Source organism: Dunckerocampus dactyliophorus, chromosome 13 (genome assembly GCF_027744805.1).
Source record: "Dunckerocampus dactyliophorus isolate RoL2022-P2 chromosome 13, RoL_Ddac_1.1, whole genome shotgun sequence".
Classification (NCBI taxonomy): domain Eukaryota; kingdom Metazoa; phylum Chordata; class Actinopteri; order Syngnathiformes; family Syngnathidae; genus Dunckerocampus; species Dunckerocampus dactyliophorus.
Genome location: NC_072831.1, coordinates 12,741,764 through 12,754,471, shown reverse-complemented (window position 1 = coordinate 12,754,471; position 12,708 = coordinate 12,741,764). Strand labels below are relative to the sequence as shown.

The window sequence follows — 12,708 nt, the reverse complement described above, 5'->3', positions numbered from 1 at the left end:
TCCCTAAACACATTTCATTGTCGCCTTTTGTTTTCCACTGAGACCCCATCACCTCCCCATCACCTCCCCCCATGCTGTCCCCTTCTCTCCACCAACAACAGCGTGCTCTGTCACGGATAGCCCAGCAGAGTCGGCGTGTGCACACATTGATTTAACTTGTCATTGTGGATGCTCAGCACGTCCTGTAGCTGGCCAGAGGTGCTTAGCACAAGGAATCCAGCAAAGTTCTGCTGTAGCTTGCTTGCTGGCCGACTGTCTGCCTCAGCGATGGTGTGCTAGTGACTTGGTCTGCATGCACAATCAGCTCCGTGCTGCAGGCTTCTGCCGGCTCTATTTTTAGTCCACCAGCTCCCATGGGTGAACAGCGAGGGAGCGGGGAAGGGGAGGGGAGGTGGGACCGTCTCGTCGCGGAGAGTTGAAAGTCAGACACAATGGTGAGGGGCTGCCGCCGTTGCCATGCTGGAGAAGAGTTATGTGTCTGTCTCTCACCTATGCTGCAGAAGCCTCTCGAGTGGGGAAGAGAAGGGCTTGAAAAGAAGAAAGCTGGCGCTGAAGTGTCCTCTTCTTACACATCCATAAAGCAACTGTATCATCATCACTGTGGTGGAGAGACATTTAATAACATGCGAAGTCCCATCTTAGTGTGGAGGACTTTTATTTATTCTCCACCTGCCTGCCTCCTACACAGTTTGTTTTGTTGGAGGCGATATATGCGTGAAGTGCTCACGTTGTTCCTGGGGGTCCCCGAGCCAGCCTAAGCAGTGCAGCATTATTGGCCCATGCCTATACTTCTCTGAATGAAAATGTGTTTTGTTCAGTCACACGCTTCTGCAAAAACAGTGGCAGTGACACATTTTGTTGCAGAGGAAACAGGAGGCACAATAACAAACAGATGCTGGAGAAAATTGCTACTTGCTTTTTTTAGTGGAGTGCGAGGAAAAAGAGAAGATAAACATCGGACACATGCAGATTGAACTCGTACTTGCAGAGTTCAATGATGCTGGTCTTTGCCAGTGCAGGATGACAACACCCATAGTTGACACACTGTAAATGTCAGGCTCTGTGCACGCAACCACTTTGTAATAACCTAGTTTGATTATTTTTCACCCGTTGCTATTTTTGTTTGTGTAGACAGCGGCCTCATGTCCAAAGACACGTTGCCCACCCAGGGCACAACACTGGAAGCTCTGCTACGAGGCGAGGGTCTAGACAAGAGGAACTCTAGGAACGACGAGGAGAGTTTACTGGAGATCCAGGTACGTCCAGTCAGAATACTCTCATGTGCTGGTTGAGATTGCTCAACTTGGTCAATGACTACAAGCAAGCACTATTGCAGAACTGTCAGCATCACACTTCCACTCTAATATACCAGTGGTTCTCAAATGGGTGTTGTAGGACCCATGGGGGGGGGTCATGAGACACTCAGTTAACGAGATGAGACAATACACGAGATTGACTCTACGAGGACAAGATGAGAATTTAATATTAAGACATTTTAACTTTTAAAAAACGTGCAATGAAAAAATATAAAACATATATGACAATATATTGCAATCTACTAATTTAATTTCTACTACATTACCTTTGCATTGCGCCTCACGAGGCTAAATTCTTCTGCACTCTGTGTGTATGCTAGCGGACCCGCCTCCACCAACCGAGACAAAGAGACTCTATGACCGACTCCGTTCATGCCGTTGTTCCATGGAACAAACGTGCAAAGGTGCTGAAAGCAATGCACAGAGCGAAGCCTCTTCCTGCCTGTTTGGAGGTGGGAGACGAGGAAAACAGACATGCATGCACATGGCCGGCAAAATTATCGCGTTCATTTTCATTTATTGTGTGATTACTTATTTTATTTATCTATTATGGCCCAAGGCCTCGTGCCCACAAGACACTTTTTGGTACAGTGCTTTCTTGTAATTAAGTTAATTATTTCTTTCTTTACAATTGAAGTTATTATATGACTTTTTATAGCTAAATGTTTCAAACAAGAACATTACAGATGAGCACTGTTTTGGACAGTAATAAATCATCATAATACTGATACTACAGCACTGCTTTTTCTTTTTTTATTTGGTTAGAGGGTACAGGTAAAAGTATTACACAGGGAAAAAATGTTGAGAACCACTGCAATATGCAGTACTGTGCAAAAGTCATGGGCCAGATTAAGGACCTTTTTTCATACAAGTCATTAGTTAAACATGACAAGGATGTCCAAAAAAACCAAACTCCTCATGCAGAGTAGTTTTCCACTTCAAAATGGTACCACGGGAAACTGCAAAAACAATGACCTATTGAACACATTGACCAAGTGGAGACTGAAGTATAATACTACAGTATCCAGCAGGGTAAACTAACATTAGCACGTGTTTTATTTTTGTCATTTCTTGCCATGTTTTCTCAAATTTTACAATGACAAATCTTTTCCAGCAATGAACAGTTTCTTTTAGTGCTTGCTCGGAAAATTGTCAATTGCAGTTAGAGCCTTCTCGAGCCAAGTCGGTACCTTTACAGTAGAAATGGGGCAATAGGCAATGTCTCTTTTCATTATCTTCTATTAAGCAGGAAGTAGCCTCCTAACTAACAAATGCACTCAAATACGATACTGCACAATTTATTCCCCCCACCTTTTCTAACAGTTGAGTATCAACACATCTAATGTTGCCCAAAGATGTTTGCACAGTACTGTACATGCACGTGTTGCTTGCAGGGAGGCTTGTAGTATCACATACAAGTAGACGGATTAACAGGAACAACTTTAAGGAAGGTCTCTTTTTTACCATCCTTATTTCTATGTCAGAGGGTTCTGGAAGCAGATGCAGCAGAAGATGCTTTCAACGATGATGACGACTTTGAGGTGGACACTCCTAAAAGAAGACACCGGGGCAAAGGAAGAGTAAGTAACCACATGACCATCAGTTGCCATGCAGATGACTTGAATTGAATCTTTCTTATCGATTCTGAATAGCAAATAGTTCCATCCATCCATCTTCTATGTCGCTTATCCTCACTATGGTCGCAAGAATGCTGGAGCCTATCCCGGTACACCCTCGACTAGTCACCAGTCAATTGCAGTGCACATATAGACAAACAACCTTTCACACTCACATTCATACCTATGGACAATTTAGAGTCACCAATTAACCTAACATGCATATTTTTGGAATGTGGGAGGAAGCCGGAGTAACCGGACAAAACCCACGCACGCACAGGAAAAGCATGCAAACTCCACACAGATGACTAACAGAGATTCGAATGGCAAATAGTTTTTTAAGACATTTATTTCTCCTCAGGGTCGGGGTTCAGGCCGCAGGAGGGCAGATCTAGATGATGATAAGCCATATGTCTGTGACAGTAAGTAGTATGAGAGCGCCATCACCTCGTGCTGAGTTTATTGTCTTATTATGTTTGTCCTAATTATGTTTTGTCCTAATTGATGTCTTAAATGTCCATATGTTGTAACAAGTGCAATACTATACATTTTACTAGTACTTTTTAAGTTAATCAAATTTTAAAACATGTCCAACATCTATGCAACATACAGTAACTGTGAATTAATCCAGTCCATGCTAAAGCTGCCAAAAGAAAACCTTTTATTAAATACCCAGTTTTCCGCAGTACAAGTTCCACTTTTTTTTCATAGTTTGGCTGGTCCTGCAGTGTACAGTCAGATGTACAGTCGCCGCTTTGACTTTCGCAGTTTCACTGTATTAAGTTTTTTCCAAATATATTCATTTAACATCATGGTTCCTCACTGTTTCGCAGTTGACTGCGGCCTATTAGTCCAAACTATGCATATTTAAGCAAATTTTATGTGTTTTTGGCCTAAAAATGGCAAGCATAAAAATAACTAAATTACCTAAAATACAAAAATAAGGCAAAGACAAAGGGCTGGGTATGTGTATCTTAACATAGCATCATCAAACAAGTTGTAGGATTTTCACTGTTGTGTGTGTGTGTGCGGGCGCGTACGTGCGAATTATAATGTACAAGAATTAATTATTATTACTATATAAGCATGTAGTAAACATATCAAATGAAACAAACCGTAGGTTAGAGCTATGTGTGTCAGTGTGGCCAGGTCTCAACAACAGGGAACTTGGGAATTTCCAAGCAACCGAACAAAAAAGACAAGCCCAAAGTCGCAACACGTGTGTGTGTGTGCACGCACGCGCGCACGCATGAGTCTATATTTTGTCTTATTTCTGTCTTATTTTCTCTTATGTCTACTGCATTGATAATAATAGTAATACGATTGTAAATATGGCTATAGGGTATTATTTCATGTCTAGAGGGCTCTAATAATGTTAAAAACAGTATTTAGAAGGTGGTAAACGGGTTTACTATGCTCTAACTACGACAGCATACTACGACTACTACTAAAAAGGAATCCTACTTCGCAAATTTGCTTTACACGGTCGGGTCTTCAACCAATTAATCACGATAAACAAGGAACTACTTCATATAAAAATACCTTCCAATTCCAAGCAGTTAAGGTTTTTATCATATCCATATACTTTAAAAATTACTTATTTCAGCTTCTGTAACTTTAATTTGGTGTAAACATGGTCCCCCTCCATCTGGCTTTGTCTTCTTCTCTTGTGAATTTAATTTTAGGAGCGACGCCTTGACACTCCTAAAAAAGCTAGCTCTGATGATAGCTCAATCATAAATACTGGTAAATGCGACTTATAGTCCAGTGTGACTCCTCTTCATGACACATTTTTTGACTGCTGCGACTTATAGTCCGGAAAATACAGTACTAGTATACAGACAATGTTTTAATATTTTAACATTTTTAACTGGAAAACAAGTGTAAAGATAAATTAGCCACTGTATAATAAAAGTAAGAAAAAGTCAAACTACTCACCTTTTAAAGACTCCTGACCGACACAAATATTCTTTACATGCAAGTTGCATGTGAAAAATGTAGCATAAGGCTGTTGTACATTAGACTTGTGACTGAGTGTTGTTCTCCTTCTTGTTTTCCAGACAGATACAAACAAAGGAATAACAACAAGTCTTCAGCCTCGGGTACTTCATGATTGCAACGAATTTTTGGATTTATAGAGATAAAAATGTAAAAATATATGTTAATAGTTAATGTCGCTGTCTCTGTGTTGCAGTCTATGCGAAGCGTTACAGGAGCCGTACGGGTTTAAGTTACCACTATACTCATACCCACCTAGCAGAGGAGGACAGAGCTGGAGAAAGGAGCTCTGTTCCGTCCAGGTCTCCTACTGTACAGCCTACTGACCGGCACAAACGTAAGAAGACTGTTGCTTGCATTTCTTTCCCAGTCCAATGAGGAGTTGATGACTTCCTGGTGACAGACATTCCATTTGCATGTCCTCTGGTGTTGCAACCAGACCAATATTATTGACATTCCCTGCTCTTGACCTACCAGCTCCAACAGTAGTCTCTATTGTCACGAGACACCCAACTCACGAGACTGGGTCCACGAAACAAGATTTTTAACATGAATTTTAAGAAAAGTACAATGGAAAAAATCTGACTGAACCAATAGACTTTTTTTATTTAACAGAGGCAAAAAACAATGCAGGCGTGTTTTTAAATGTTTGTCCCACAAATTGACACTCAGAAATTGTCAACATTTTTTGAGACCAAATAAACCACTGTTATAATGTACTGTATAACAATAATAATAATAATAATACTCACTTTTTTCTCTTATCTACTTGTCTTTGTCTATTTATGTCAGGGCTAAACACAATTTATAATAAAACATTATACACACACACACACACACACACATACATACATACATACATATATATATATATATATATATATATATATATATATATATATATATATATATATATATATATATACACACACACACACACACACACACTTAAAGACACATCTTTGTGTTTTTATTATTTATTAGTATCAACATTTTAGCTCTTTCTAGTTCCATTATGCCTTTTTGTTCTATTTTTCCACTTTTTTAAAAATTTTAATTTTATGAACGAATGAGCCACGTTCCCCAAATGGCCCCCGTGCCACACTTTGGACACCCATGCATGGTTTGCCAGGAAGGCGTGGTGCAGCAAGGGGACAGAGGATTGTGTCCAAACTCTTGGCTGTGTTGGTCAGGGGCTGGGTTGCATTGTGGAGGGATTTTTACAGCTTTCAGACGTGCACTGCACGGCATTACGGAGATGTAGCTCACTACCGCTCGCCTGCTCGGCGGATTCTTCACCTTTGATCGCTTATATTCCATCCTTCCGTCTTCTTCCGCTTATCCGAGGTCGGGTCGCGGGGGCAGCAGCCTAAGCAGAGAAGCCCAGACTTCCCTCTCCCCAGCTATTACTTCCAGCTCCTCCTGGCGGATCCCAAGGCGTTCCCAGGCCATTTGAGAGACATAGTCTTTCCAACGTGTCCTGGGTCTTCCCCGAGGCCTAATACCAGTTGGACATGCCCCGAACACCTCCCCTGGAAGGCATCCTGGCCAGATGCCCAAGCCACCCCATCTGGCGCCTCTCAATGCGGAGGAGCAGCAGTTCTTCTCCCGGATGACAGTGCTTCTCACCTTATCTCTAAGGGAGAGCCCAGCCACCCTACGGAGAAAAGTCTTCGGCCGCTTGTAACCGCGAGTATTACAGTATTATTGATAGTAGCGATTCTATAATTCACAGTCTTGGTTCGCTTCCGGCTGCCCCTTTCTCACGATACAGGTTTTCTCCAAATGAGAAGTCTCGTTCTATATTAATTTTAGTTTAATGCCCTCAGTGGTCTGTCATATTTGTGATCATTGTCGTGCAGCGTTAAACCAAGTTATACAAGTACTGTGAATAAAACAGTTACAAAGATGAAAAATCCTTAAATAAATTCAGTGTTTTTACGCCCCTATCAGGCCCAAAGGCTCCAGTCGGGACCAGGATTCCTAATAGCTACTGTGAGAAATGTCATAACGCCAATAAGAAACTTATGACATCCGGGTCCCCCTGCACAACCTGCCAATGCACAGGTGAGTTGGAATTGAGGTTGCAAAATTCTGGCAATAGAGATGGACCTGTGACTGAATTTCTTAGGATGGGATGGGAGAAAAGGTGGTCCTTCTGAACTTCTGTTTCGATGCCAGTGTTGTACTGAGTAGAGAGGCACTATGGCTCAGCTTTACATAGCTGATGTCATGGTGGTCTTCTGTTGAGAACGAATCAACAGTGCTATAACTATTAGACCACCCGTGTTTCTTCAGTTTATTGATCCATTTTAATGCCTGGTACAACTAAAGGTATGTTTTTGGACAATGATGATAACAAATATCGCTCATAAGAGGTTAATTTAAGAGCTGATATCTAGTAACTTCCATTACATGAACAGCTATAGCATTGTATTGCCAAAAAAAAGGAACACTGTATGAGTTATTTTTGTTGTCATTGTTATATTTGACCCGGCCTTTCACGCGAAGTCAGCTGGGATAGGCTCCAGCATAACCCCGCGACCCTAATGAGGATACGCGGCAGAGAACATGGATGAATGGATTGTTTTATTTGTCCAAACGCTACCTTTAGTTGTATCAGGCATTAAAATGAACAAGAAACTGAAGAAACAAGGGTGGTCTAATCATTTTTTCCATGACTGTATGTCTGAAATATACTGTATTTTATAAACAGAAAGATAAATCACAGGACGGGATTATATATATTTTTGTATGTATTAACAGCAAAAAATGAACTGAAAATTTAAATCAAGCTAAAAGAAGACATGTCAAAAACTCTATTTGCATTAACACTAGAGTCTTTTAATAGTAGTAGAACATTTGAATCACACTTTAACTGTGTTATTATAAGCAATGACAGGGTGGCTTTCAAAGACCTCACTTAATTTCAGGTAAGTTTACATGTTTTGGTGTATTTTCTGTGACTTCCCTGCATACTTAAATGCAGCAAATTGTACATCTAAATTAAGAGTTACAAAGTGAGCAATAACCATATCACTGCATGATTTTCTTTGTCTTTCTGTTTATTGAGACCACACATACACACATTATAAAGCTGTTTTTGTGATGTTCAGAGTGTCCCTGAGTGCATCTCGCATTCTTGTAATGAGAATGATGAGGTGCTTTTCCGAGGATGAACGGAGTAGAGACGTGTGTTTGATTTGGAGATACATGCAGTATATGGTGTTTGGATTGCACTGCTGTTGATGCGTTCAGGTCAAAATAAAGTTATAAAAGAGCATCAGACTGTGTGTGTGTGTGACACTGGGGGGATTCTACACTGTGCATCTTTCTGCCGTCATAACAGAGCTGAGGGCTGCTTGCCCTGGTGCTCATGCGTTAATGACAGTAAAAAAAAATTATATCACTATACAGGGTGGGCCAAAAGGAGTTACCCATCGCATATCTCTATCGTGTTCGCTTAGGTTTTGTCCTAGAAGCTTAAAATTTTGGATAGTTTCTCTCAAAAGGTATAGCTTTTGATGTACCAAAGTTCAGTTGTTTACTCCTAATGAGTGTCGAGTATGGCATCGAAGGGTAAGCGTGACCAGATTGTGGCCTTGAAGGAGGCTGGACTGACAACAAAGGAAATCATGAAAAAGGTGAATGTTTGTCGTAAGACTGTCTACAATGTCATGAAACGATACAAGGAGACTGGCGAGACCACCAGCAAGCCAATCCCTGGAAGAAAACGTTCAGTCCGAACCAAAAGGGTTGTTGAGATGGTGAGGAAGAGAGTCCAAAGGAATCCTCGCAGGAGCATGAGGGCAACAGCAAAGGAAGTGAACATCTCAAGAACTTCATTGAGAAGAATTGTCAAACAGGATCTTAGACTGAAAGCACTAAAAATGCAACACAGACAACTAATTTCAGCCGCTTCAAAGAAAAAACGGCTTCACAGGGGGAAAATGATGCTGCAGGAGATCCAGAGTGCCGCAAACAAAGTCCTGGTTTGGTCTGATGAGAAGATCTTCACCGTTCAGGCAGTGGTCAATTCCCAGAATGACAGGGTTTATGCACATAGTACACAGCACCTACCAGAAGGCTGCAGAACTCATTTCCGTCGTCAGAAGCCAGCTGGAGTCATGGTGTGGGCTGCTGTTGCATCTGATGGCTCAAAATCTCCTTTGGTCTTCATTCAGGAGGGTGTGAAAGTGAACAGCCAGGTCTACATTCAAATGCTTGAAGAAAACGTGTTGCCATGGTGTACCAATGCGTTTGGAAACCAGTATATTTTCACACAAGATGGTGCACCCGCTCACACATCCAATGTCACACAAACCTGGTGCAAGGAGCACTTTCCTGGCTTCTGGGACAAGAACATGTGGCCTCCATCAAGTCCGGACATCAACCCAATGGACTTTGCGATCTGGTCTATCCTGGAGAGGGAGGTCTCAAGAGTATATCACAGCAGTGTCACCGCTTTGAAGAAAGCTTTGATGACATCATAGTCAAAACTTGATGCAGAGATAGTGCGGCGCTCATGCCAGGCAGTGCCAGGTCGTCTCCAGGCTATGATAAAGGCAAAGGGTGGCCATATTGAGATGTAAATCTTTTTGGTGGTTGACAATAAAGTATGGAAACTGTGTTCAATGTGTGTCATGTTTGTCTGCAAGCATTTTTGAATAGTGCAGAAAAAACGATGGGTAACTCCTTTTGGCCCACCCTGTATCTCTACTAACAAACAGTTGATCCTTTGTCCTTTGTCACTTATCGGGGGAAGAATTCAAAGATAATTTATAGGAATCAGTGGCAAAGGAATTTACAATATCTTGAACTGTAAATATGTCTAACAACATCTTGCAGCATAATCTTTAAGATTTAAGAATTTGTACCAAGCATGCTGCATATTACTTACTTTCACGTCATTGATGCCAAACACGGCAGTGTTGGGAATCATGATATGTAATATGATGGTAAGTGACTGTAATTAATTATCATGCATTTACATGAAAACTTTGAATAGTTCCAAGATTCCCCAACTACGTTCCCCATTTAAATTTATCAGAAATGTTCCACCCATTTGCTGCCCTGTTGGAAGGGCAACAAGAGATGATGCTTCTTTTTGGACTCACTCTGTGCCTTTGTCTTGTGAACCAGCTGGCGGCGGAGAGGACAAGGAGGATGGGAATCAGGGCGGCGCAGAGGAGCTGTTTGCCACCACCTCCGAGAGCGACGCCTCCACCTTTCACGGCTTTGAGGACGACGAGATAGAAGAGCCTACCGCAAACAGCAATGGATTATCCAGCCGACACAGATAGACAAATAGACTTTGGTGGTTGTTTTTTTTTTTCTAATCTGGATTCATCTCTACCAAGAATCTGCTGCTTCTTCCCGCTGCCCCTTTCCTCCCCTAAGTTTTTTGTTTGCAGAAAGCACAAAGTGATGGCTTCAGGTAAAAAAAAAAAAAAAATGCAAGTGGTGTTTTATCTACTGGACATTAATTTATGGACTTTTTAAAATCTAAATATATCTATTAATTAACTTTGAAGTCAACTAATGACTTGCAAAACTTTGAAGTTTTTCCCCTTTTTGGAGCCGAAGGAAAATAAATGTAGTGAACAAAAAAAGAAACACTGGAGCAATCATACATTTGAACAAATGAACCTTTTAACATGTGGAAGCTGTTGGAATGTCACTTCAGACCCTTTACTGGATTCTAATCAACCATCCTACAGTGTGACAATGACGTTGTTGAGCTCCAACTCTGGATTCTACTTGTATTCTAACATGAAGGAACCAATGAATGGACTACCAATGGAACTCTGGAGATGAAGACGTCTATATATTTTCTTTAAATACCTGAGAAGGTTGTTCAATGGAAGGTAAGTAACTGAGGGATCGGAAACTATCACACGTTGTCTTTAAACTTGCTGTTCCACAGTCATGTTGTAGTAGTGTTCCTTCGCTACATCGCTGTTCACCTTTCGCGGATTCGCTGTTTCGATTTTTAAGTGCAATTTTGCATATTTTTTTTTTTAAACAGCTGTATTTTGTATTACAGCAATCTGTTGGTGCTCTGTTGTGTTTCTGTTGTAATTACTAACCGTCGACTGTTAGCAGTAGAGGGTATTGTATACTCATGTGAGAGTTAGATCTCGCCCCACCATCTAGTCAGCCGGCTAATTCTAGAGCCACAAAAGTCCTGATTGGCTAAGGGAGAACCCGCCCATTGTGTTCTATGTTCTGATTGGTTGTAGACCATCGTCAATCAATCTCCGTGCAGCACTGCCGTGTTTCCTGTTTGCTAGCTGTTATAGTTGTATAAACGCTAGGGTGGCATTATGGAAAACAGTAATTGAATCTTCGGTTCATGGAGGACTACGAGGAAGAGTAAAATACTACAACAGGAGCAATATGTTGTAACAAAGATATACAAAAACGCTACAGCCAAACTGCGCCGGGTCGAGGCACGTCAGAGGAGTGAATACGTGAGTCACTTAAATTTCTCGTGTCCAAGAGATTGATCATTGAAATTCAAATGAAATTTGAACTTTGAGAGCGTTTAAACGAGAGAAATGTGAGAAAATGTTAATGTCTGTCTGAGAAGTGTATAAAGTGTATGGTGAGGGGTTTTACAGCCTTAAAACATATAGAATAATTGCAAACAAGTAAAGCTGTCTACTTCGCGGATTTCACTTATTGCGGGCTCTTTTGGGAACCTATCCCCCGTGATAAACAAGGGAACGCTGTTTCATAACAGGGGTGTCTAAAGTGTGGCCCAGGGTCCCTTTTTGTGCTGCAGCTTATTTCTTGTTGTCCCTCGATATATTGTAAAAATAAAATGAATTCAATATTAATGACACATTATTAAATATTTGCTTTGTTACTGATAACACAAAACTAAAGTGTTGTTTTGTTCAGATAGCTTATATATTAACTACATTGAATTGGTTTTAGCATCTTAAATACACAAAATGTATCAAAGTGGCCCTTTTGGGTGCCCTGTATTACAAGGATATACACTTTTTGTTCAAATGAGAGCTGTCCAGTTGGACTTTAGGATACGTTAATGAAAATAGCCAATGTTTTGTCACATTAAAGGTTTTGTCCCTCTCCAAAGCCAAATTACACTTTTAAAAAAAATATGAACACCACCGCCAGCTAGCAGATGTTACTAATACTGGTTTAAAAGAACAGATTGAACAAATAAGTGTTTATATTTGTCACAAAAATGAAACTGAACATTTTTGCCTGGCCTGCATAAAATAACTGGCGTTCATGGCTTTTACTCATCGCTACTCACTGTATTACTTATGCATACGCGTGGCGCGTGCACATACACACCTGCAGTCGCACAGAATGGTATACGGTGTGGTGTACCACATACATACATGATGATAGTAGCTAAACTTTGCCAAATCGTAATCATCGTAAGTGAGTTTATGTATGTGTGTGTGTCTTGCATGTGGTGTGGCTTGTAATGTTGGAGCAGGAAGAGGGCAGGATATAATCCTTTCAGCACTGGCAATTGCTGGCAATTGTGGTTTAAAACAACAGATAAAAAAAAGACAATATTTTTCACAAATATTGAATTATTAACTTGAATGAAATTAGTCGTTAAGTCCGGAAAGGGGGCGTGGCATTAATGGCTGCCACTCATTCATGGTATGCGCGTACATACAGTACACATACACAAATATTGTGTACCAAGCTGTCCTGCTTGCTAGCAATGTTATTTATGTTGGTATGAAAATATAAAGTACAATTATTACCTTTTTGTTGTATGTTTTGTA

The 12,708-nt window shown here is 40.8% G+C and overlaps 1 protein-coding gene across 2 annotated transcripts in view; it reads left to right on the top strand.

The window, feature by feature from the left end:
- LOC129192635 (zinc finger protein DPF3-like) overlaps positions 1-12,708 on the top strand; it is a 36,714-nt gene that overhangs the window by 19,846 nt on the left and 4,160 nt on the right. Inside the window, exons 4-10 of one of the 2 annotated variants that reach the window (XR_008573464.1) lie at positions 1,132-1,256; positions 2,801-2,896; positions 3,294-3,354; positions 4,993-5,034; positions 5,127-5,267; positions 6,884-6,997; positions 10,073-10,797. Coding sequence is in view for 1 of the 2 variants with exons in the window: in XM_054796828.1 (XP_054652803.1) it covers positions 1,132-1,256; positions 2,801-2,896; positions 3,294-3,354; positions 4,993-5,034; positions 5,127-5,267; positions 6,884-6,997; positions 10,073-10,233 (740 nt within the window). In the remaining variant the exon portion in view is untranslated. Of the gene's footprint in view, positions 1-1,131; positions 1,257-2,800; positions 2,897-3,293; positions 3,355-4,992; positions 5,035-5,126; positions 5,268-6,883; positions 6,998-10,072; positions 12,694-12,708 lie in introns of those variants that run through there. The other variant, XM_054796828.1, reaches the window with a different exon arrangement.